The sequence below is a fragment of the Xenopus laevis genome, chromosome 2L, assembly GCF_017654675.1.
Source record: "Xenopus laevis strain J_2021 chromosome 2L, Xenopus_laevis_v10.1, whole genome shotgun sequence".
In the NCBI taxonomy this organism is placed as follows: domain Eukaryota; kingdom Metazoa; phylum Chordata; class Amphibia; order Anura; family Pipidae; genus Xenopus; species Xenopus laevis.
The window spans coordinates 56892283-56917258 of record NC_054373.1 but is presented as its reverse complement, the minus strand read 5'-3'; the positions used below and the strand labels follow the sequence as shown (position 1 = coordinate 56917258).

Here is a 24976-nt window from a genome sequence, read left to right as displayed (position 1 = left end):
CCCTACACTGTTCTTGTTTCAGGGAAATCATGTCCAGGTTGCTTTGCTGAAGAGAGATTTTTCTGGTAGAGCTCATTCCTTGCATAGTTTGCTTGATGCAATGGTGGAACTCTATGGTATTTTATTTTACTTTAATAGAATCCAAAAGATGGTTCCTTCCTTACATATCAGGGCTATGCATGGAACATAATGCATTTAGCTTTGGTGTTTCTCAGATATTAGATTTTCTTTCATTATGCCAGGTAATCTAGCTGTCTTTCGTTTTAAGTTCCCACAGGTCTCATTCAGCAAATGCCGCACCTTTGCCTTATTCTGTGTGGAATTGTCAAGGAGTCAAGGTATGTATATAGACATATCTTACCACTTACACACTTGTTCACAAAACATTATATTAAAGCGACTTGTCCAGGGCCGCTCCGGCCATGAGGCAAGGTGAGAATCTTGCCTCAAAAAAAAAAAAAGCTGCATTTGGTAACTTTAAGAGACGAATTTCCATTTTTTAAAAAGTTGGAGGTTAGAAGAGCGGAGCAGGAGGAGGGGCGGCATTGGGGCTGCTGCCTCAGGCTGCAACAGCCCCTGAAATGTGCCTGGACTTGTCATCCAGACATAAAAAGCTGTATAGTAAAAGTCCTTTCCAAATTAGACATGAAACCCAAATTCTTCTGGACACATCACTATCCTCTTGATTCATCAGGCAGCTTCACCAAAACTGAACCAGTCAAAACAGAGAACTTATAGACACAAGAAGTTTCTTCTCTACCTTAAAATATGTAAACCCTTAGCCTTTTAAAATTGTCACATCATTTCCTTGCTGCAAAGGCTAGTGCAGCAAGGAAAAACTGAAGAACCTCTTACATAACAGGGCTATCATTCACTGCTTGTCAATTTCAGAAAATAACATTCATTTCCACATTGTGCTCTAAGTTCTTTTCTGGGCAAAACTCAAATAATTTCTGTTTTTTTTCATGTATATGTTGGACATATAATAGCTAGGAAATGCAGTCCTACTCTGAAATGAATTTCATTATTTCTACACGTGTATATTTTAAGTGAGTGGAGTGTAGGGGGAAGTAAATTCAAGTTTCTTCGCATCCTTTGTGCTTTTCAGATGCCACGTTGCTCTGAGCACTTCATCCAAAGTTAAAGTAGAATTACAACTGAATATACAAAACAAACATTACATATACTATACAGAGCACAGTCTATTGCAACTGGAGCTTAAATATCGTATTATCTGAATATTTTAGACTAAGAAATAATTTGTGTTGATAATGTGAAAGTCCAGGGCGATGATCGAATCTCCACTATGTACTTGGAGTGGAATTGTTCTTCATTTTCCTATGAGAGATGTGTGAGAAATAGGTAAAATAGATTATCTTAAATTGTGAGGAAAGATGATATAATGAGTTGTTTTTCACCCATAAATATTGAGCATATTGAGCATACATACTAAGCAAGAGCTAGTGACCTAGTGAGTTTCAGCATTCAAACAACTTTAGCTTGTCAGAGACGGCTTCAGCACATTTCTTGGTACATGAATTCCCAATCATCTCCTCTTTTTTTTCTAAAGTCACAATAATGACTAAAAAGCTTCTCCAATTAGGTTTGACACTCTTAAAAGTCTGTAGGGCGGATCATCATGCTCACAGATTTGAGGCCATGAGTGGGTCCTTTCCAGTAGTGCCATTTTAATCCATTAAATTTTGCTGTACTGTGCCCCCCTTGGTAATAGATTCCATTAAGATTAGAAGGACCACAGGCATCAAACCACCATCCTAAAGAAAAAAGGTACACTTAGTCATTTAAATCAGACATTGCAAGCCATATATATGTTACTCCTCACTAGCAAAATGTGATGCTCTGTCTCTGCTCTTGATTTTTTTGATGGGGAAGGATTTAACTCAGCAGGCTTGTTTCTGGATGCTTAGCCATAATCCATTCCTATTACCAACACATCACTACTTTTGAAGGATAACCCAACACACATACTTGTTGGTCATGGAGACCAGAAAGTGTACATGTACCCAAGCAAACATACATGCAGAGTTAACATATGAGCAGAATACAGAGGAAGCAACAGGAAGTGCTATATCTTTCCAGAGAGTAAAAATGGCTCAATTGGGCACAAGGTGCAGAGCACAGCCCTGTCAGCAGCTTTGTATTCATGTGAAACCTGAATTCCATTCCATCCTGGAATACTTTGCCTGTTGATGGTAAATAAGGCCCAGATATTCTCCCAGCAGAAACAAGGATCTAATTATGCTGTGGCCTAAGGGGCTGAAAACTTGGAGCTGTTTCTATTAGGAATGCACCGAATCCACTTTTTTGGATTCGGCCGAACCCCCGAATCCCTCGCGAAAGATTCGGCCGAATACCGAACCGAATCCGAACCCTAATTTGCATATGCAAATTAGGGGTGGGAAGGGAAACACATTTTCTACTTCCTTGTTTTCTGACAAAAAAAGTCACACAATTTCCTTCCCACCCCTAATTTGCGTATGCAAATTAGGATTCGGATTCGGTTCGGCCAGGCAGAAGGATTCGGCCGAATCCGAATCCTACTGAAAAAGGCCGGATCCTGGCCGAATCCCGAACCGAATCCTGGATTTGGCGCATCCCTAGTTTCTAGCAATAAATAAAAGCTGATGGTTACTATGGGCTACTGCACTTGTGCATTTTAGCATGAATATTAGACCTTGATTGTGTTAGAGGGCAGACCCAGGCAATACTATCAGACTCCATAAAAATAAGTTTGGCCTCTGTAGGGTAGAGGTTTATGGAGAATAGCTTGGTTGTGATACAGTAAGTATGACATCTTTTATACAAATAAATGAAAATGTGCAAGGATAAACCAATTTCTGTGCACATTAAAGGGGTTGTTCACCTTCCAAACACTTTTTTCAATTTAGTTGTTTTTAGATTGTTCCCTAGAAATAATGACTTTTTCCAATTACTTTCCATTATTTATTTTTTACGTTTTTTCCAAAATCTAAGTTTAAAGTTGAATGTTCCTGTCTCTGGTGTTTGAGTCTGGCAGCTCAGTAATCCAGGTGCAGATTCTGAACTGTTACAATTTTGCAACATTTAGTTGATACATTTCTCAGCAGCATCTCTGGAGTATTAGCAACAATTGTATCAATTCTAACAGCTGCCTGTAATGAAACCCAGAGATTCTGCTCAGCAGGGACAAAGATAAGAAATGTATCAACTAAATGTATCAATTTAGAACAGTTTACAGGATCGGCGACCCCCCCTCCCAGAGCTGCTTCAGAAGGAGAGAAATGACACTTTATACTTCAATATTAGAAAAACCGTGACACATAGAAAATAGAAAGTCATTGGAAAAAGTCGTTATTTCTGGTGATCTATCTGATAACAACTAGTTGTTTGAAGGTGAACAACCCCTTTAAGCTATGCCATCATATCTTCTATATAAATGTCAATGTTATATTACAATTAAAGTTTAAATCTCGTTTAGTCAGTAGCGATTCAAGAGAACCTGCAAGCGTCTTCTATTTATATGTTTATGGATTTTGAATATTTTTTTTAGTGTGCACCTCTCCAATTTGTCATTTAAAATGCTGTCTAGTTGCTAGAGTTGCTTAGAGGCAGTTGTATGAATGGCAGACCAAATAGAAAACTAAAGAAGGGAAGGTCTAAATCCACTTCTGGTGCTAGGATCAATGTTTTATCAGATTATATTTCTGTAACATACTGTACGTACCTCCTGTTGCCATTTGTGCACATCTGCAGCTGCACCTGTCATTATCTACATCCTTGGTGCTAAACTCTGTCCCTGTGGGGCTAAAACTGCTTGTCCTTCCGGCCGTCCCGCTGTATCCTCTCACCTGCAGCCTTAAAGAGAAGCAAAATAATATGTTATCCACAGGCTCAGCCCTGAAAAGGGGGGGAAAGTGAGAAGAGGTTGATGTACACTTCTGTCATTCTACATTGGCAGCTTTCTCCACACAAAGGCAAAGATCAGCCAAAAACAAAACTTCATGCAACACATGAATTAAATTATCAATTCATATAAAAGCAACAAAAAATAAATATAAACAGCCAGATGTTTGCTTTAACATGTTTGCCTGAAGAGTGAATTACAACAGCCTTCATCAAATACACCGACTTCCAAACACCGCAAAAGTGTGTCCTGATTATCCCATGGAAGTGTCAGGGGCCAGCCCTGATGAAAGGATTTTTTTTGTTCTCAGTTCCTGTATACTACTAATACGTAGAAGTCATACAAACATATAAATATGGCTGCAGCATCTTAGTAAGAGCGCATATATACATTTGTAGAATGAAAGACTGCTGCATAATTTTGCCAAAAGAATTTAACACAACCTTGAATAACCTGCACATTGACTCGCCCCCCCCCCCATACAATGTCTGCACCATGAGAAAACTCACCTTCCAGGTTGTTTTGTCACTGCTTAATTGTATAGCATATGACTTTCTATAAACTCTTGTAAGCAGGGTCCACTAATCCTCCTACTTCATTCTGCAACGTTTGTGGGTTCTTTTGTTGTGACTTTATTATCATTTAAATAAATATTGTATTGTGTTGTATAAGTAATTAAAGGGGTGTTCGCCTTTAAGATAACTTTAAGTATGTTAAAGAATGGCCAATTCTAAGCAGCTTAGTTGGTCTTTATTATTTATTTTTTATAGTTTTTTTTTTATTTTGCCTTTTTCTTCTGACTCTTATCAGCTTTCAAGTGAGGGGTCACACTCTCTTTCATATTCCATTCTCTTATTCAAGTCTGTGCAATGTTGCTAGGGTAATCTGGACCCTAGCAACCAGACTGCTGAAATTGCAAAATGGAGAGCTACTGAATAAAATGCTAAATAACACAAATAAAAAATTTAATGGTAGGGTGCTTATTGGAAATAGAAACTTAGGGGCCGATTCACTAAATTCGAGTGAAGGATTCGAAGTAAAAAAACGTCGAATTTCGAAGTATTTTTTGGGCTACTTCGACCATCGAATGGGCTACTTCGACCTTTGACTACGAATCGAAAGATTGGAACTAAAAATCGTTCGACTATTCGACCATTCGACCATTCGATAGTCGAAGTACTGTCTCTTTAAAAAAAACTTCGACCCCCTAGTTCGGCAGCTAAAAGCTACCGAAGTCAATGTTAGCCTATGGGGACCTTCCCCATAGGCTTTCCTAAGTTTTTTTGATCGAAGGATATTCCTTCGATCATTGCATTAAAATCCTTCGAATCAATTAATTAACCCTCGATATTCGACCCTTAATGAATCAGCCCCTCAGTGTGAGAGAATACGTTTTTGTTTTACACAGCATAATAAATATTCCCCAGAATGTACAAGGGGCCACACACAGCATGGATGCCTTTCAGCAGGAAGTAGGGGGAGCTGTGACTCCACTTCTTCAACTGCAGATGCACCATACACATACTGACGTGCATTGGCAGATACTATTTTCAAACATCCCAATCCCAGAACTGATTAAAATAGATAGAATCTGGATCCTGGTTAGGATTGGTGGTAACCATACATGGCCCAGTATCTGTATGAAACTGTTATATATGAATTATATGAATTAAATTAATTGTGTGTGTATGGCCAGTTTAAGTATATTAGATAGAGTAAGTACCCTTCATGCTTAAATGTGTGTGGCTGGTATTACTTCTATGATGTCCCACCACCAGGCATCTAGGTAGCTACAAGCATATGTGAGTTCTGGAACCATAGTACCGTGATGCATTTGTGAGGCATGTCCACATTTTGGCTCACCTATATTTCTGCTCCTCATTGCCCAGTGAAAATTGATCATACAAGGAGTAAGCTTCATTTCCATCCCAGTCTCGAAGCTGGATCCACAGAGCATATGATCCATGAGTTGTGAGCTGGTGAACAAATTCATTCCCAAGCCAGTACTCCCCAGATGGGGACCCAAAGCCCTAAGAACAAACCAAACAGTAAACTATTGACTATCGTCAAGGCAATTTTCAATTCACAGGGCTGGTAACCCTGTCTACTGTAAAAATGCTACAATATTCATTTTAGTAACCTTCTCTATAAAACCGATGGAAAGTTATGGCCAAAAATATTAACGTTAATCTGGGCCTTTGCAAGGTTCCTATACATCTTGGCGACTCAGCAATCACTGGCTATGCTGTCTCTTTTCTTGCCACAGTTATCTCTTACTGCAGATATTAAATTAATTTATGCATTAGCAATGCTTGACTTGAGGTTGGCGACTTACAACACAACAACATTGTGCAACAGTCTGTGAGCCTGATACCCGTTGTCATTAGTACAGTTTGATTTCTTTTCCATCAATTTACAGTAGAGTTATTATACAGAATGCTCAGGAACCGGAGCTTTCTGGATAATGTATCTTTCTGTAATTTGGATCTTCATATCTTAAGTCTACTAGAAAACCATGAAAATGTTAAATAAACTCAATAGGCCGGTTTTGCTTCCAATACGGATTAATTATATCAGTTGGGATCAAGTACAAGGTACTGTTTTATTATTATAGAGAAAAAGGAAATCATATTTAAACATTTGGAAAAAATGGAGTCTATGGGAGACGGCCATTCCGTAATTCAGAGCTTTTCTGGATAATGGATCCCATAACTGTACTGTGAGTATAATAGCTTTGAAAACAATACATAATAATATCTGTTAAGCCACAGAGGGGTGTTCTTTTTATTGGTCATAGAGATCTAAATGTGTTCTTGCTGGAAGCCCTTTCTTCTACAGAACTGTATGTTTTTTATGCTGTTATACCTTGATAATCCATCAAGGTCATTCCTAATGTTCCATGGGGACTTCCGTTTAAAATCTTCTTAGTAATGGAAAGATGTTTATGGTGCAATATTCTAGTTCTTATCTTTGCTTCTCTGTACACAGATTCCTTTATTGCTAAATGTCAGTTTAAGGCTTTTATCTCCAAAAGGAGTGGGTGTTTGAAAGGATTCTTAATCTTTCCATGAAGGGGAAAATACAACTGAGGGTATAAATATGAACTGTGACAGCCTCTTCTTCCATTCATCATGATGCAGCCAAGCTTTGAAATGTGGCTATTTTGTGGGGTATGTGTGGCCTCTTTCCTACTAACTTGGCAATTTAATGGTAGGGTGCTTATTGGAAACAGAAACTTAGCGTGAGAGAAGGAAAAATGCATTCTAGTATCCTAACATCAGTTAATGTTAAGGTGGCCATAGACGCAAAGATCCACTCGTTTGGCGACATCGCCAAACGAGCGGATCTTTCCCCGAAATGTCATTAACGAGCATGGCTCGGGGGTAATCTGAACGTTCGGCCATATGGCGCAATCCTCGATTCGTACGATAGGATCTGTGCGTCTATGGCCAGCTTTAGATGTGCTGTGTGGTTATTCTTTTTCAGCATTGGCAGTTACTACAGTTTGGGAAACAGTCTCTATTTGTAGCATGTGTTTTCCAAAAATTTGGGAATATTCATGTGTAAATGTATAATTATCAGGGATGGGCGAATTTGCCCCATTTAGTTTCGCCAAAAATTCGCCGCTGGCGAAATGTCGCAGACTCCCATTAAAGTCTATGGGCGTCAAAAAAATTTTGTCGCACGGCGAAATTGTTTTGACGCACGCCGCCATACAAGTCTATGGGCGTCATTTTTTCGGCGAAACGAGGTGAAAAAATTTGCCCATCCCTAATAATTATATCCCTTTTACTTTTTTTCTCACAAGGTATAGTCATGTTGTACATCTACAACTCTTCACTTGCTGTCTAGCCACAACGTTCTCTATTACCTCCCACAACCTCCTTTAGTACTTTAACACCCTAACAAGGCAATATAAGGGGAAAATGGGTGTTGATGCCATAGAACCCCATGACCCACTCAGCAGTAAATGGTAGGCAATAGGAAATTCATTGCATTAGAAGATACAAAATGCAATATAATATTGTAACCCTTTAAAGTTTCTTTTTGGTGCTATGCAGACAGTAAATGTTTATTTTAACCATGTAAAGTACTGTATTGGATTTTTTATCTAGAAAACCTGTTATCCAGAAATTTCCCATATACTCCATTTTAATCAAATAATTCTAATTTTAAAATAATAATTTCCTTTGTCTCTATAAGCTACATGCATCCATATTGGTGACAAAAACATTCTATTAGGTTGATCCCTTAAAAAGAATCCTTTAGTGGTCAATTTATTAAAAGTCGAGTTTTATTTTTTTCAGTATTTGAAAAAAAAAGGTAAAAAATGTGAAAGCTAATATACTGGAGAATATTCTTTGGAATAAAACCATGAAAGGTTGAAAAACTCGGCAAGTTAAAGCTGGAGTGGTTCAATAGGAGTCCATGGAAATTGTATCTAACCACTTTAATTGGATAATAAACACGTTCTGTCAAGGTTTTTCTTAAATAATCTAGTGTTCAAGAAAAAAAAAAGTCACACGAAATTTGAAAACGATTTTTTTTTTTTGACAATCAAGTTTTTTTTTTTCCAACCATGAAAATTAGTAAATATGTCCATTCCAGATACTAGGTCCCATAATTATTACTCATAATCTGAATTCAATGTTGTACAATCTTTAATATTTACATTTGGGAGTGAAACACGTCAAGGAGTTTTATCCTAATTATATAAACCATTTTATCCTAGACAGCCTTTTCCCTTGGAACCCACTCATGTATAATGGTTAATGGGGCAGAGAGGAAGGAATATTTTTTGTAGTCTGACTGTGTGATGAATCTCTTTACTTGCCACTTTTCAAGCATTTTGCAGAACATTTCACAAATCATGTGTAGAACATTTTCCAGTCATCTACTCCCTAATTGTTAAGTGCGATAAACTATGGAAATTCCAAGGACTTTAAAACCTGCACAATTGTTTCGGTCCTCTCCAAATATTGGTGTTTTTATAAAGTATTGGTCAAGCTTCTGTTACTTTATTGCTGGTGTTCTGCTATAGAAGTTAGACAGCACAGTTAAAAGTTGAAAACAAAAATGATAGCTATCCACATGATTTAACGTTACATTACTAGGTTGTTTTTGAAATTGAATGTCTAAGGACCATACCATGTCACTTAACTCTCATGACAAATTTGTTATGCAGAATATCTGTATACCTTTCCTGCATTTCTTCTGTACCCTTCTTTGTTGAAAAACATAAAGAAATTATAAAAAAAATCTTTAAAAAAAATGTCTGCACAAGGCCACTGTGAACAGCCTCTAATTTAGCTAGGGTTGAACAGTCTCAGTTTATGACCCCAAAAGGTATAGAGTTACCCAAAAGGGGGTAGACTTTAGGGGTATAACTTGGTGTAAGAGTATGGCCAAGGTGGTTGGATGCATGGACTAAAATGTACTGATTTCAATGGTTAAAATGTACATGATAGTCTAAACAGAATAATAATGCATATAAAATTAAAATCTATCATTGAAATTAATTCTAACCTTAAATCCCCCATTAATGGAATAAGCAAATGTTTCCACCTGATACAGATGCATGGCAAAATTTACCAAGTTTTCGTAAATCTGTGCTAAAATCTAAACATAAGTTTTTTTCTTTCGCTGGACAAAAATGTATAACCTTTAGCATGTTATAGAAAGGCAAATTCTAAGCAACTTTTCTATTGGTCTTTATAATTTTTTTTATATTTTTAATTACTAGCAAGGCTACACATGTATTGTTATTGGTGCTTTTTATTACCCATCTTACTATTCAGGCACTCTCCAATTCATATTCCAGTCTCTTATTCAAAGAAATGCATGGTTGCTAGGGTAATTTGGACCCTATCATCCAAATTGCTGAAACTGCAAATTGGAGAGCTGCTGAATAAAAAAGCTAAATAACTCAAATGGTAAAAAACAGCCCCTTTTAAAATAAATGCCCATTGACTCGCACGCGTTTGGCACGAGAAAAAACACCCATTGCATCCAATTAGAAAACACTGAAATATTTGCAAAATAGCAAGATTTTGCCATTTTTGGCCAATTTTTCAGCAGTTCCCCAAATTTGAAATGAAACAGACCAGATTTGTTATTCACTACCCATTAAACAAAAGCCCACTAATTATTGCAATATATAATGAATCTAAGGTTACAAGTACAGTACATAGGTAAGATGTTCCTTTTAGTCTAATATTGGGCTGTTGGGTTTAAAAAACCTACTGTAAATCTCTGTAAAATCAATGCTGGCCGTTGGCCAAGCAGATGAGATTTCATGCTCACATTCTCTTAAGCGTGCAGCTGATTTACATATGGACCCAATAGTGGCCATGAAACTTTCAGAAAGCCTTCTCTGATATCTGGCAGGAGTTGAAATATATGGTGAGTGCTAAGGGAAAAGGAATGCATGTGCTGGAATAAAAGACCTTGCTAACCCTGCGTGTGTAATGCTGTGCTAATGAGCACCCCAAAGATTCATCTGGGCCACACTTTCAAATTCCTGCCGCAATTATGAATTATCTGGCTTGCAGAGGAGGAAATTACATTTCAGTAGGAGGTGGAAAATATAAGTGTGCATATAGGTGTACTTATTGCAGAGAGGTCATCTAACCCCAAGTCATTATTGTGCTAATTATTCACCTTATTTCAAATTATCGAACAGAAGGAACAGAAAACAAATGAAAAAAACACTGGTCTGAATCATTATCACCCTAATGACATGGAGTTAGGTGACATCTCTGCTTATGTGAATAATCATGAACAATTTCTGGGACCCTGTAGATGTATTATTATCTATACATAGACCTGACATCCTTTAAACATATGTAAGCAATTTGTGTTTGAACTGTAACTATTTGTGCTTGTGTTTATCTCTGGGAATGTGTAAGCCTTGTAATGTGTCTTTATATTAACTGTGTATCCCTTGGTGTGAATTTTAGCATTATACATGCCAGTACAGAATGTGTGCCATCAACCTTAATGTAGCAATGTGTCTTAGAATTACTTTAATGTGTCTGTATATATTAAACAAAATGCCCATGAGTGTACATAAAAATGTGTCTGTCTCTGTGTCTTTAGTTGTGGAGCTAGTATATCAGTCCTGTCCCTATTGGTTGCCAACCGGGGCCAAGATACCCAGTCAAATAATTCATTGTATAGTTTGGTAGTTTGGAGTAAAAAAGACACAATTACCCATTTTGGATTCGTCAGAATGTGAACTTTAAAAAATATATGTTTTTCAGGGGTCACCATAATTTTTTGTAGCTTTTATCTCACATAAATCTGGTAGTGTTTATATATTATTGTAAATGTAAGTCATTATATAAGTATGCCCAAGGTAGTTTTTGGGTCTTTACAAGCTATATACTTCAATAAACCTATGTACATTGGGTATCAAACTGTTCAGTGGACCCCAGGCTTTCATATTTAGGGTGTTTTATCCTGGTGCCTAATAGTATGTGGGAGATAAGATGCTGCCAGTTGGAAGTTTTGAGGCGGTGCTTTGGAGTAGAAAGACAAGCATACCCAATTTGGATTCAGAGGAATGTCTACTTTCCGTAAATATATGGTTTTCTGGGGTGAACGTTTTTTTTCCCTATCTTTACCCCTCAGAAAATGCTGTAAATGTGTTGATTTTGCAGTACCTGAAATGACAGACTATATGGGGGTGTCTTCATTTTGGGACCAGTATATGCCACATGTTTAAGTAAACATATTGGACATAAAACTGTTCAGCGGACCCCAGGTGTTCATGTTTGGGGTGTTTTATCTTGGTACCTAATAGTATGTGGGAGATAAGTTGGAAGCTGGAAGTTTTGATGTGATTTGTGAGTACATGGATGTAGTTACCCATTTTGGATTCGCCAGAATCTGTTCTTTCTAATTAACCATATATTTCTAGGGTAAATCTACTGTTAGTGAAGTTTTTGGCCTTGAAATCAGAAGAATGCCATTTTGTGGAGCGGTGCTTTGGAAATCTGGTTGTGTACTGCTTGGAGTTTTTGATCTATACAAGTGAGAATCATCATAAGACTCTATATCTATATATATACCTACTGTATATATATATATATATATATATATATATATATATATATATATATATATATATGTGTGTATGTGTTATTGGCACATTCAGGAGACATAGAACTTTCCAAATCTTTTGTGTTCTTGTACATAAAATAAATTATGTTTCTGATATATGCGTTTGTATTATGGGAAACATGATTTTATTTTTCCTTTTTGTCGACACTTAGAAGGCTATATCTTTTTACAGAAGTGGAATTGCACCAAATTTTGAATTACAGCATATGAAAACTTAGTTTGCCTGGGGTAAACTAAAAGACCCTCCCAGGGAAGGTCCTTAAGTGAAAGAGTGCAAAATGTTCAAAAATGGTCCTTCAATAAAAGTACCAAATCAGCCAAATTGCCTGGCACTGAAAGCATTAAGGCAATCATAGTACCACTAAATCCATCATTTTATCAACAAAGTAAAAAATTAGTTTTACTAGGGGAAGATGGAGGTTGTATCACACCTGAGACCCTGGAACAGATGGGACCGCCACAGAAAAAATAAAATATTTCAATACAAAAGCAAAAATTACCTGGAGCATGTAGGAGCTGAGTGGTATGTCTGTATAGAGTGGCATTAATAAACTAGTGGTGATTGGAACATAAGTGTTTTGGAGAGAAAATAAGAGGAGGCCTGGAGTAAATTGCATCAAGTACATAGGCATCGATTTACCCCCCTGGTTGACACCCTCAGTTTGGAAAATATGAAGGGTTACAGTTATTTTCAAAGTCAAAAAAGAATTCAAAAGTACATCTAAATGCCAAAAAGTCAGCTGCAAATACTCATTTCCATATCTTACAATTCAACAGATACTGCTACCACAATCCATATGAATCCCTCAGCAGAAGTGATGTTCCCTTTCATAACAACTTTACTTAGTATTGATATTTGTCTTACTCTTCTGTTAAAGTTATTCTTGGTAAATAATTTGTTACCCCTTTCCCTGCTCTTTATTTGACACAGATGGATGAACTAACTTCAACTGACCAATGATACATTCAATGACAATGTGACAATATACTGTTTTGCAAGGCATACTGGGAGGCATGATTTTAAATAATGAAGGGTTTTTTCCAGGAAACCTTGTTCATTGCATTTTTCAAAAGCATAAACTGGGTTCTAGCTTTTGTTGCCCTTATGTTCCTTTACTCTTGCTTAAGATAGAAATGGGACAGGTTGGCAGATCACTCTGATATCAAAGCTGGCTTGCTCCGAGGGGCATATCTATATATAGGCACCCGAAGGCCTGTGCCTAGGGTAATAGATTTTGGAGAGCTGCCCTCAGATACCCAAATAACTGAAAGTTTTTCTAAAGAAAAATAAAAAATGGCCCCCCATCCATCGCTGAACACTCATTGCAGAAATCTGCTGGTGGAGCTGGGGAGGTTAGGGATGCAGGCCTCCGAGTATGGCAGGGTGGAAGTGACATAGTGCAGAAGTGACATCACATGCACTTGTGACATCACATTGTTTCATTGGAGGTGCTGGAATGTCAAGTGCCTAGGGTGGCACCTAAATAAAGCCCTGTTTGCGCCTATTGGTTGCTTGAGAAACATAATATTACTATGTTAAAAGACAAGGAAAGTCTAAAATAGAATAAGGCTAGAAATGCTGTATTTAGTATACTAAACATAAGCATGAACTTACTGCACCACAAAGCCTAATCAAACATATGATTTATGCTTTCAAATTTGGCCACAGGGGGCTGTCATCTTGTAACTTTGTTAAACATGTTTGCCTGACCCTGACCTTGCACATGCTCAGTGTGGTCTGGGCTGCTTTGGGATCATCATAAACAAAGCTGCTTGAATTCTGCATGGCTGGTAAGTAAGGCGGGGACTCCCCCTGCTGTTCATAAGTATGATTGTTTCCCTGCTCTGCAGTTAAGGACCATCTGACAATTCCTATCCACAGCAGTAAATGAAGGGAGAATTTCACTGCATACAGTCAGGTTTCTTTTAAAACTGCACAAATTTTTTAATTATAAAGTATATTGGAAATTGGTTTCTTTTTCATTAAAGAAAGTAAAAATGGGATTTTATTTTTTTGCCTTTCCTTGTCCTTTAAAGTTCACATATACAATAGCTGTTTAATAAGTTAACATAATAACATGGTTTGATAAAACTCAGTGCCATGAAGTTCCACCACTGGTGCAACTTTAGACCTTAGGCAAACATGGCATTTTCACTAGCAGTGTAAAGGCCCACACCACCCACCCCACAGGCCTATGGGTACTAGACCACTAAAAAACTAGGTTGACACCAACCACACCATGTGTGTCATAGGCCTACGGGTACTAAACCACTACACTGGAGTGTTCACTACTCCAGTGAATTATTAAACATAATCTGCTGTGCTCACGCATAAATTGAAAATTTACAGGACCCCAATGGACGCATTGTATCTGCTGTCTCTATATTTATCTGCCATTGAGTTTAACACTTTATGGTGCATGGTCTATGTGGATTATGGTCAGCTTTAAATGATGCCTGGTATTTTGACTTAAGTCTGCATAATAATATGCATTTATTAACAGTGGGCAAACCTACACTGTGCAGTCACCCGTCAAATGTTTGCTTTCCTCATTATTTCTGATGCTTGTTCTACATTGCTAATCACTAATTGGTTGCTTTGAATTACTGCCCAATTGCAAATTTGCCCATTAATGACAGTGTATAGTAAATGGGCCTATTGACAATTTCTGACCAAACGTACACCTTCAAAGGTCAATACACAATGAAAAGGGTTCTCCGTAGAGAGAATGGATTTTAGTATGGTAAGTGAATGAACCATCAGGAATGCACAGGAATGCAGCAGACTTGTACTTGCTGCCTGGTCGGTTAGTTGCCCATAGTAAAGTGCCCTGTTGGCATTATTACAATTCTAGACATTGGCTCTGGTTTAGAATCTGTCAGATTCTGACAATTCTATATGCTTTTCTGTTATGGTTGGATATTAATTGTCTCACCTCTTTATAGTCCTTCCAGAGACGGTGAAAATCCACAAATCCATCTTTACGATGTTGGATAACAGTCCAGCCTCCTCCACTTAAATCCATTTCACACAGTACCTGCACATAAACGGGGGGTTATTTACCAGTCTGCTCTTATTATCTGTATCACATTGGCAGTTATGCAGTGCAAACTGTATGCAATCGGGATGTTCAATAATCACCCTACAGCTGTTTTTATACAATCCCCCCCATCCTCCAATAATATTCCCCTATCAAAAGATGTGGTGGGGCCACAGGTTAAACATATGCAGACTAATCATTGCCATGCAGATCAATGTTAAGATTCTTATATAAATTATGTAGGCAAACAAAATATTTTAGGGTCAATTAGAATAGTTAAGTATCTCCATAAGGCTGCTAAATGTATTTCTTGGAAAAATGTTACAGGTGGCCTGTATTGTCTACCTCTAAAATTCTTTGCACATGTGAAATGCGTGGCCTTTGAGAGCAATGTAATTAGCATTCTTTGGGTATGAAGGTTTATGTGTTCTCCTGTCAGCATAAATTCAGCACCTGTTTGGTAGAGTAATACAAATCGTTTGCTTATAAAACTACCGTTTATATTAGTCAAACTAGACTTATTTAGCCTTTAACTAATGGCTGAAATGGAGCCACCTGCCCTTTATCTCCTTCACTGCTACAACACGTGTAGGAGTTAGAGACAAGTGCATCCATATATCTACTTTTCCTCTGTTTCAGTGTAGTGTAATCATAAACATGACTCGATTTTCATCTATAAATGGAAAAACTGCTGGCTGAATGCTGCTTATTTACAGAGGAGCCAGGGAGGCTGCTTTGTGAGCCAAAATTGGTTTAAATTTAATCATGCACCAATCCTGGAAAATTAAACTGGCCATTCATACCCAGAATTGGTTGGACAGTTTGACCGATTTTGACCATATTATCTGTCCATCTTAACCATTTTAACTATAAAATCCAAATTTTTCAAGATTTTTATACCTTGAGGATGGAAAAAGTCTGAATACGAAAATCCGGCATCTCAGACCTGCCGAGGTTGTACTGTATATAGTCAATGGGAGAGAAGTTTCTGTGGTCTGTGCTGGAATTAGCCTGAAGAACCAACTATTTCAGACTTTTCAGACAAAAATAACATAAGAAAACAAACAAATACAAAAAAGTATTGTAGAAGTGATAACTATATTGGCTAACAATAAAAATACATTGCAAGCTTTCGGATGAACCAAGGCCGCTTCGTCAAGCAAAATACAATTGAAAGCAAGAAAGGCACAACATATATACTGTTAGATTAGTGAAAGGCATTCATGGGCAATAAACCAGGAAGTTACAGATAATACAATGAATTAGGGTGAGTTATAAATAGTCCAGGAGTCTGGATTCAGTCAGGTCATATCATGTGACATGAAACCTGACCCTAAATTAAGGCCTGTCTTAATGTGTTAAATAACTCCATACATGTGAATTCATAAATCTTCCTTTACCGTTCAGTTTTAAAGTTCCCTTTTAGAATTAAGACCTGCATGTCCTGGCTGTGATTTTGACTGCAGAAATGTTGCCTCACTGGTGTATCACATGATTTGGTGTTGATTTTATGATTTCATCCTTGTGTGCAATTTTTGTCCTGTCCTGTATGGAGTTATTTAACACATTAACACATTAAGACAGGGCCTTAGTTTAGGGTCAGGTTTCATGTCACACTATGTGACCTGACTGAATCCAGACTCCTGGACTATTTACAACCCACCCTAATTTATTGTATTATCTCTACCTATCTGTAACTTCCTAATTTATTGCCATGAAAACCTTTCACTGATCTAACATAATATATGCTGTGCCTTTCTAGCTTTCATTTGTATTATGCCTGATGAAGGGGCCTTGGTGCTCCGAAAGCTTGCAATGTATTTTTATTGTTAGCCAATATAGGTATCACTTCTACAATACTTTTTGTATTTGTTTGTTTTTTTATTTGTTATTTTTGCTACTGGCTAACACGGTACAGTTTTTGTTTTAGACTTTTCAGGCAAAAATCGGAAAAATTCATGCTTTTTGGGAAAAAGCCCAAAAAAAATGTACGATTCTAATATTTGCTAGATTTTTCTCGATCCGAATAAATTGTGCTTTTGGTCACATCATGGATTCTGGTTTGGTCTGATTTTTTTGTTTAAAAATATCAGAACAAAACGGAATTCGATAAATAACCTCCTAAATAACAAATTAAATGTAATGTTTTGCTGCTTAAAGGACAAATTTACATTTATCAGCTTTCATGCGTTAAAGTGGTGGTTCACCTTCAAAATAACTATTAGTATTTCATAGAATGGTCAATTTTTAGCAACTTTTCAAATGGTCTTAATCTTTTTTTTACTTTTTGAATTATTTGCTATCATCTTCTGACTCTTTCAAATTAAATGGGGGTCACTGACTCAGTGAATAATACCAATACAATTGTACCCTCACAGAGCAAAAGTTTATGGGCTACTGGGATCATTGACCTCCATTTCAAAACTGGAAAGAGTCAGAACAAGAAGAAGGAAAATAATTTAAAAACTATATAAAAAAAAAAAAATTAAGGACTTAGAATGAGCAATTCTATAAATACTAAAGGTTAACTTAAAGGTGAACCATCCTTTAATTTAAATTTAATGATCAAATTACAGTTTTGGACACTTTTTTCAGGATAAAGCAAGTGACTGAAACTTACATTACAACTATATATATTTATACTATGTGGCATACACATTTATACACACAGTTTACGCACCATTACCCAATTGTGACCTAGGTAGGTGAAAAATAAAGTTGAGACCTAGCTGATAGTAATGACCCACAGGGGAAAATCCTCCTTTGCAGTCCTAGTGGAACAGGGCCGGAACTAGGGGTAGGCAGAGTAGGCACGTGCCTAGGGCGCAAAGCTGGGGGGCGCCAGGCACGTACCTCTCTGTCGCCTACCCCATGTCCGGTCCCCTCTCTCCCCAACTGCCGCTGGCATTTTCTTCACCTATTGTGCTCCTGCGCACGGTCCATTTTTGTGCATGCGCGCAGGAGCTAATTCCGTTTGCGTACACGAGTGCTCCATTGTGCACGTGATAGGGGCGTGTGCACGCACGAGCGTCAATTCGCCTGTGTGCTCTCAGCCAGCGCCGGGGACAGACAGGATGCCTTGGGCACCTGGCTGGCCTGGCCCGGCTCTGTAGTGGACTCTGCAAAATCCTAATGCAAGGCACAAGATAAAGGTATAAGATCCATTATCTGGAGACCCAGAAAGCTCTGAATTATCGAAAATTTCTAAAATAATTCACATTTTTTTTAAATGATTTCCTTTTTCTCTGTAATAAAACAGTACCTTGTTATTGATTCCAACTATAATATCATTATTTCTTATTGCATGCAAAACATTGCTATTGGGTATAATTAATGTTTAATTTGTTTTAGTAGAATTAAGGCATGGAGATCCAAGCCCAGGTCCCAAGCATTTTGTATAACAGGTCCCATATCTGTACCTAAAAAACCAACTCCTGATTATTCTATCCAGAACACTTTTTTTTTTTAACCAGCTAGTCATTCAGGCAGTAGTCTACTGTGCATATTTTCTAACTTGGGACATATGTAAATATAAATTAGTTTGTTTGCAGTTGAAGTACTATACAGCACTCACTTTCACTGTGCTGGTTGTGTTCGAGAAGTGCAAAGTATATACTCCACTTGTAGTCAAGCCAGACTTATAAACGTCTGCACAGTCACGAAATGTCATCTGATCCTCTTTGGGTATGACTGGAATATCTGTTGAGAAACACAGCAACCACTTTTCATAAAAGCCTAGCAATCTTTGTGTAGATGTAAAAATGACTTTCACATTGAATTATCAAACTATGGGCCAGATTAATTTGGCGAACATGTTAAAAGAAAAGGAAAGTCATCTTGCACTTGGGGGGCCAAATTTTAGGCACTAGGGATGTAGCGAACGGCGGAAAAAATGTTCGCGAACATATTCGCGAACTTGCGTCCAAAAATGCGAACGGTTCGCGAACGTCGCAAACCCCATAGACTTCAATGGGAAGGCGAATTTTAAAAGCTAGAAAAGACATTTCTGGCCAGAAAAATGATTTTAAAGTTGTTTAAAGGGTGCAACGACCTGGACAGTGGCATGCCAGAGGGGGATCAAGGGCAAAAATGTATCTGAAAAATACATTGTTGACACAGCGCTGCGTTTTGTGCTGTAAAGGGCAGAAATCACACTACGTCACTCAGGTGATGTTTCTGGACACGGAATGTGAAAAAGCTCACACAGCTAGGTGGCACTTGGTTAAAGACTGGGCAAACAATGCCTGCAAGGGCAACGTATACAGTAGTGGATACGGAATATATTATTGCTGCTGTAAAAAACATCACTCAGGTGATGTTTACGGACACGGAATTATTATTGTTATTTAGACAGAATGTGAAAAAGCTCACACAGCTAGGTGGCACTTGCATACCTCCCAACTGTCCCTCTTTTGACCACTCAACCCCCTGTCCCTCTTTTGTACTGGAAAGTCCCTCTTTTCTCTGCACTGAACAGCCAGAAAAAAACCAGTTTCTAACTTAATTGGCTTTTGGCAGAGAGCTCAGAACAGCTAACAGGTGCAAATAAGATACTTTGTAACAATTTTGACTCTGGTTGGTGTTGGTGGTGGTGAACTACTAGGAGGAGCAGCACACCAGTCCCTCTTTTCTCTGCACTGAACAGCCAGAAAAAAACCAGTTTCTAACTTAATTAGCTTTTGGCAGAGAGCTCAGAACAGCTAACAGGTGCAAATAAGATACTTTGTAACAATTTTGACTCTGGTTGGTGCTGGTGGTGGTGAGCTACTAGGAGGAGCAGCACACCAGTCCCTATTTTCTCTGCACTGAACAGCCAGAAAAAAAACAGTTTCTAACTTAATTAGCTTTTGGCAGAGAGCTCAGAACAGCTAACAGGTGCAAATAAGATACTTTGTAACAATTTTGACTCTGGTTGGTGCTGGTAGTGGTGAACTACTAGGAGGAGCAGCACACCAGTCCCACTCCCCAACACAGCTAGACTAATAGCACTGGGCTCTTATAGTAGCAAAGTAAAAAAACAAAAAAGAAAATAAAAGCAGTCCTTACAAGGACTATTGGGTTATTACAGCAGTCAGCAGATGAGATCAGAAGCAGTGCCCACAGCAGCTACATACAGAGCACTGCAGTAGAAGGTAGATTACTAGTCAGCAAAGCTAACTAACCTAAACTCACTGTCCCTCAAATCCCTGCAGAGTTCTGTCCCTACAATCAGGGCCGCCATTAGAAATCACGGGGCCCCGTACAACAAAATTTTTGGGGCCCCCTGGGCCCCGCCCACACTGACGACCAAGCTCCGCCCCATATCCCGCCCACATCGCAGTTAAAAGACCACACAGACATCAGCGCTAAAAAAGTAACCCCCCCCACACAAGTTGTAAAAAGCTATTGATGGTCAGGGCCCCCTTATAAAAAAAATTGGGGCCCCAAAAAAAAAAAAATTAAAATTTTTTTTTTTTAAAAACATTGGTGGCAGGGGCCCCCTGTTAAAAAAAACTTGGGGCCCCAACAAAAAAAATTTAAAAAAAACTAAAAAATAAACAAACATTGGTGGCAGGGGCCCCCTTCTAAGTTAAAAACAAATTGGGGCCCCAAAAAAAATTTGAAAAAAAATTAATTTTTTTTTGAAAAAAAAAAAAACATTGGCGGCAGGGGCCCCCTTATAAGTTAAAAACAAATTGGGGCCCCAAAAAAAAATTTGAAAAAAAATTAATTTTTTTTTGAAAAAAAAAAAAACATTGGCGGCAGGGGCCCCCTTATAAGTTAAAAACAAATTGGGGCCCCAAAAAAAAAATTTGGAGAAAAAAAAATTTTTTTGAAAAAAAAAAAAATGGTGGCAGGGGCCCCCTTACAAGTTAAAAACAAATTGGGGCCCCAAAAAAAATTTAAAAAAAAAATAATTTTTTTTTGAAAAAAAAAAAAAACTGGTGGCAGGGGCCCCCTTACAAGTTAAAAAAATTTGGGGCCACCAAAAAGAAAATTAATTTTTTTTTTAAAAAAAAACCCCAAAAAAAAACAATGGTGGCAAGGGGCCCCTTACGAGTTAAAAAAAAAATTGGGGCCCCAAAAACAAAAGTTTTAAAAAAAAGATTGGTGGCAGGGGCCTATAGAATATTAAAATAATACATTGGTGGCCAGGGGATTAAAAAAAAAAACACAAACTGGTGTTCAGTAGAATTGAACTCATGGCTTCAGTACTTCAACTTCGCCTCCTTTCGTGACTTCGGGTCTTTTCACCGCTTCAGGACTTCGGCTTCGGCTGTTTTCGTGACTTCGGGTCTTTGCGCTGCTTCAGGACTTCGGCTTCGGCTGTTTTCGTGACTTCGGGTCTTTTCGGCGCTTCGTGACTTCGGGACTTCGGCTTTTTCCGTGACTTCGGGTCTTTTCGTCGCATCGGCTTCGGCTTTTCGGCACTTCCGCATTCGGCACTGAAGAGGCAAGACGTACGGCTCGGGCGCTCGTAAGGGGGGCCCGGATCTTCAAAAAAATGCAGCGCTGCCGGGCCCCCCTTCATGCCCGGGCCCGGTACGCTTGTCCCCCCTGTCCCCCCCTGATGGCGGCCCTGCCTACAATACAGAGCAGTATCAAGTAGATTACTAGCCAGCAAAGTTACTATCAACTGTCCCTCAAATCACTAAACAGCTCTCTCCCTACACTAGCTCTTCCAAGCACACACAGGCAGAATGAAAAAACGCTGCAGGGCTTCAGTTTATATATGGAAGGGGAGTGGTCCAGGGGGTGTGGGGGTGGTCCAGGAGGTTCCTGATTGGCTGCCATGTATCTGCTGGTCTGGGGTGAGAGGGCAAAAATAAGCGCCAGCTAAGGCAAACCCAAATTGGCGAACGTCGCGCGACGTTCGCGAACATTCGGCGGACGTGAACGGCCGATGTTCGCGCGAATTAGTTCGCGGGCGAACAGTCCGCGACATCCCTATTAGGCACCCCCAAGTGATTGTATTTACTTACCTGGAACACCGGGCTTGTGCTCCTAACAGCAGAAAACTGCACTGGCTCAGGATTATTCTAGCGAGCACCATAGAGCGATCCTCTTCCGGTTTCTTCTTTCTTCAAATTTCCCGGGGCAGACGCATGTGCAGTTCAACAAAATAGCCGACTTCGTAGTTAAAGTTCGGCTTCTCCTACTACTGCACATGCACAGCCGCGCAAACGATCAGTTTTCTGCTGATAGGAGCACCGGCCCGGGGTTTCAGGTAAGTCAATACAATCACTTGGGGGTGCCTAACATTTGGCACCCCCAAGTGCACAAAGACTTTCCTTCTCCTTTAAGCCATTATAATATTGTATACCAAAATACATTCTTTAAATGAAAAGGGAATATATTTTGTCATTTAGTGTGTTGAGTAACTAAACACCCTGAGGACATTATGAGCACACAGCAAGGGTAAAGACAGTAAAGGAGAAGGAAAGTTTCCGAGACAGTTTATTGGCAATAGATTAGCCACAATAGTGCAAGCTATAACACTATATTTATTCTTAGAATGCTTTACCATACCTATAGTATAGAGTAAACAGCTCTAGAAACACTCTCTGTTTGTTTAGGATAGCAGCTGCCATATTAGCTTGGTGTGACATCACTTGCTGCCTGAGTCTCTCCCTGCTCACTCATAGCTCTGGGCTCAGATTACAGCAGGGAGGGGAGGAGGGAGGGGGGAAAAGGGAGGGAGAGAGGAAGAGAGGAGCAAACTAAGCATGCTCAAGCCCTAGCCCTGGAGGTTTAAGCTGAAAACAGGAAGTCTGATACAGAAGTCCATGTATACACAATAGAAGGAAAGAAATGCAGTGTTTCTTTTGACAGAGGATCGAAACTGAGAGTTTACTGGTGTATTTATATAGACCTTTCTGATAACGCTTACTTAGTTTTAGCCTTTCTTTCTCCTTTAAAGAGGATGCTCCAAAGTACATACTCACGGTTGTATTGCGAAACCATATTGATGAGTTGCCCAACAGTCTCCATAATGGCCACCTGCTGCCTCTGCAGCATGCCGTTGTTCAGGGTTGCTTCGCTAAATTGTTGTCCCAACTCCCCAATCAATCCATTTTGCTTGGAGAGTACATCATCCACCTGGAGCTTCTCAGATCTAAGATCTTCAATCTCTTCTTTGTGTTTTTCCTCCATTTCCAGGACTTTATGCTCAAGGAGGCTAAAAGGGCAACACAACAGTAATCTCTTAAAGGGGTTGTTCAGTTTGAAATTAACTTTTAGTATGATGTAGAAAGTCATATTCTGAGACAATTTGAAACTGGTTTTCATTTTTTATTATTTGTGGTTTTTGCGTTATTTAGCTTTTCAGTCAGCAGTTCTCCAATTTGCATTTTCAGCAATCAGGTGGCTAGGGTCCAAATTACCCTAGCAACCATGCATTGATTTGAAAATGAGACTGGAATATGAATAGGAGAGGCCCTAAATAGAATGATGAGTAATATAAAGTAGCAATAACAATAATATATATATATATATATATATGTATATATATATATATATATATATATATATATATATATATTATAATAATTATAACAACAATATTTGCAAGCAGGGTTACAACTAAGATGCTGCCCATAAAACATAGTACTGTATGTGCAGTAGCAGACTGTAACCTTTCATATTAACAAGTATTGAGGGTTGGAATAAGACACCATTATTGATGTACATGGTCTTTTGCATGGCATGACTCTTACCTATTTTTTTCACGCAGTTTGATTATTTCTTGTGTCTGCAACATCATGTCTTTCTCCAGTTTGTTAGTGAATAAAGAATTTTCCAGCAACTGGATTTCCAACCTAGTTGTCTGGTTTAGAACCTAAAATACACACAAACACATACACTCACACACACATATATATATAAATGTATTATTTACGCATAGTTAAAGGTTGCTGCATTTAACAAATCAAACTCAATAACAGGTCATGTTAAAAGAATCAGCTCATTCAAGGCTGTAACTTTGGGTTCCAAGCATTACAGATGTACCAATTTTGATACCTGGGTCTCCACATCTGTCAGCTTCCTTGTTTGCTCTGCTGCTTGAGTTAGTATATTGTTGCCAATTTCCAGTATGGTGGCTGTTTGATTCTGCACTGCTGACCTATGGCCACCTCCAATTTCACCTCTTACACTATCCTGGATTAAACTCTCAAGCTGCAATAGAAAAGGGAAAAAACATAACTAAACTCAGCACCACAACGCATGGTTTAGATCAGGAAATAGAGATATATAAGAGCCAATCCCACCATCATTGCTGGGAATGTTGGTATATATTATTTATACTATATGCACAGTGTAAGTGAAGGGAAATCAGAGTTATTACTTGGGAAACTGTTATTTGTCTTATAATGATCTGGAAGCTTTTATTGGTGTATAATGTTCACCAGAAATAAAGACTTTTCTCTTCCCTGGACTAGGTATCACGGGGATGTAGATCCTGCAGCTGGAGAAAGGACACTAAAAGGTTAAAGTGCACTCCTCCTCCAGTTCAGGGCTACATCCATGTTTCCCTCAATTTCCAGTTTTGTTTTAGTGTCCTCAGAAGGAGGAAGGACATGGTGTCCTGTGATCATATGGCCAGAACCTGAGGTTAAGGCCATGTCACCACCTGGGGCCAGGGATCTATTCTAATGCCTCACTCAGCCCCCCCCAATACTACCACCCTTAGCCTTTCGGCTCCCCTGAGGCTGCAGGCTCAAGCTCCCCTGATCTGGAGGTCTACTGGCTCCCGTTTCCCGAAAGGACTGTGCTGGTATATTGCCTCCTAATCCTAGTCACTTCACCATCTTGCCACTCTGGATCCACCGCACCACCAGCACTAGCGCAATCTCTATCCTGAAGTCCCCACTTTCCACACAGGCAGCAGGCAGCACTCTCCAACCTGAGCACAGGCATCAATCTCCAT

The 24976-nt window shown here is 38.7% G+C and overlaps 1 protein-coding gene across 1 annotated transcript; it reads right to left on the bottom strand.

Moving 5' to 3' along the window:
• Positions 1–494: 494 nt before the first annotated feature.
• Positions 495–24976, bottom strand: LOC108708071 (angiopoietin-2). The gene is made up of 9 exons (XM_041581256.1): positions 24953–24976; positions 24070–24225; positions 23766–23887; positions 22995–23227; positions 18644–18768; positions 14965–15066; positions 5768–5934; positions 3725–3855; positions 495–1775 (listed from the first exon to the last, which is right to left on the bottom strand). The coding sequence occupies exons 1-9, from the start codon at positions 24974–24976 to the stop codon at positions 1615–1617; spliced, it is 1221 nt and encodes a 406-aa protein (XP_041437190.1). The 3' UTR covers positions 495–1614.

Coding starts and splice junctions, on each gene's coding strand:
- LOC108708071 (XM_041581256.1), bottom strand. CDS start 24,976: ATGGAGATTGATGCCTGTGCTCAG. Junction 23,228..23,765: donor AAACTGCGTGAAAAAAATAG/GTAAGAGTCATG, acceptor TTGCCCTTTTAG/CCTCCTTGAGCATAAAGTCC. Junction 1,776..3,724: donor TGCACAAATGGCAACAGGAG/GTACGTACAGTA, acceptor TTTTTTCTTTAG/GATGGTGGTTTGATGCCTGT.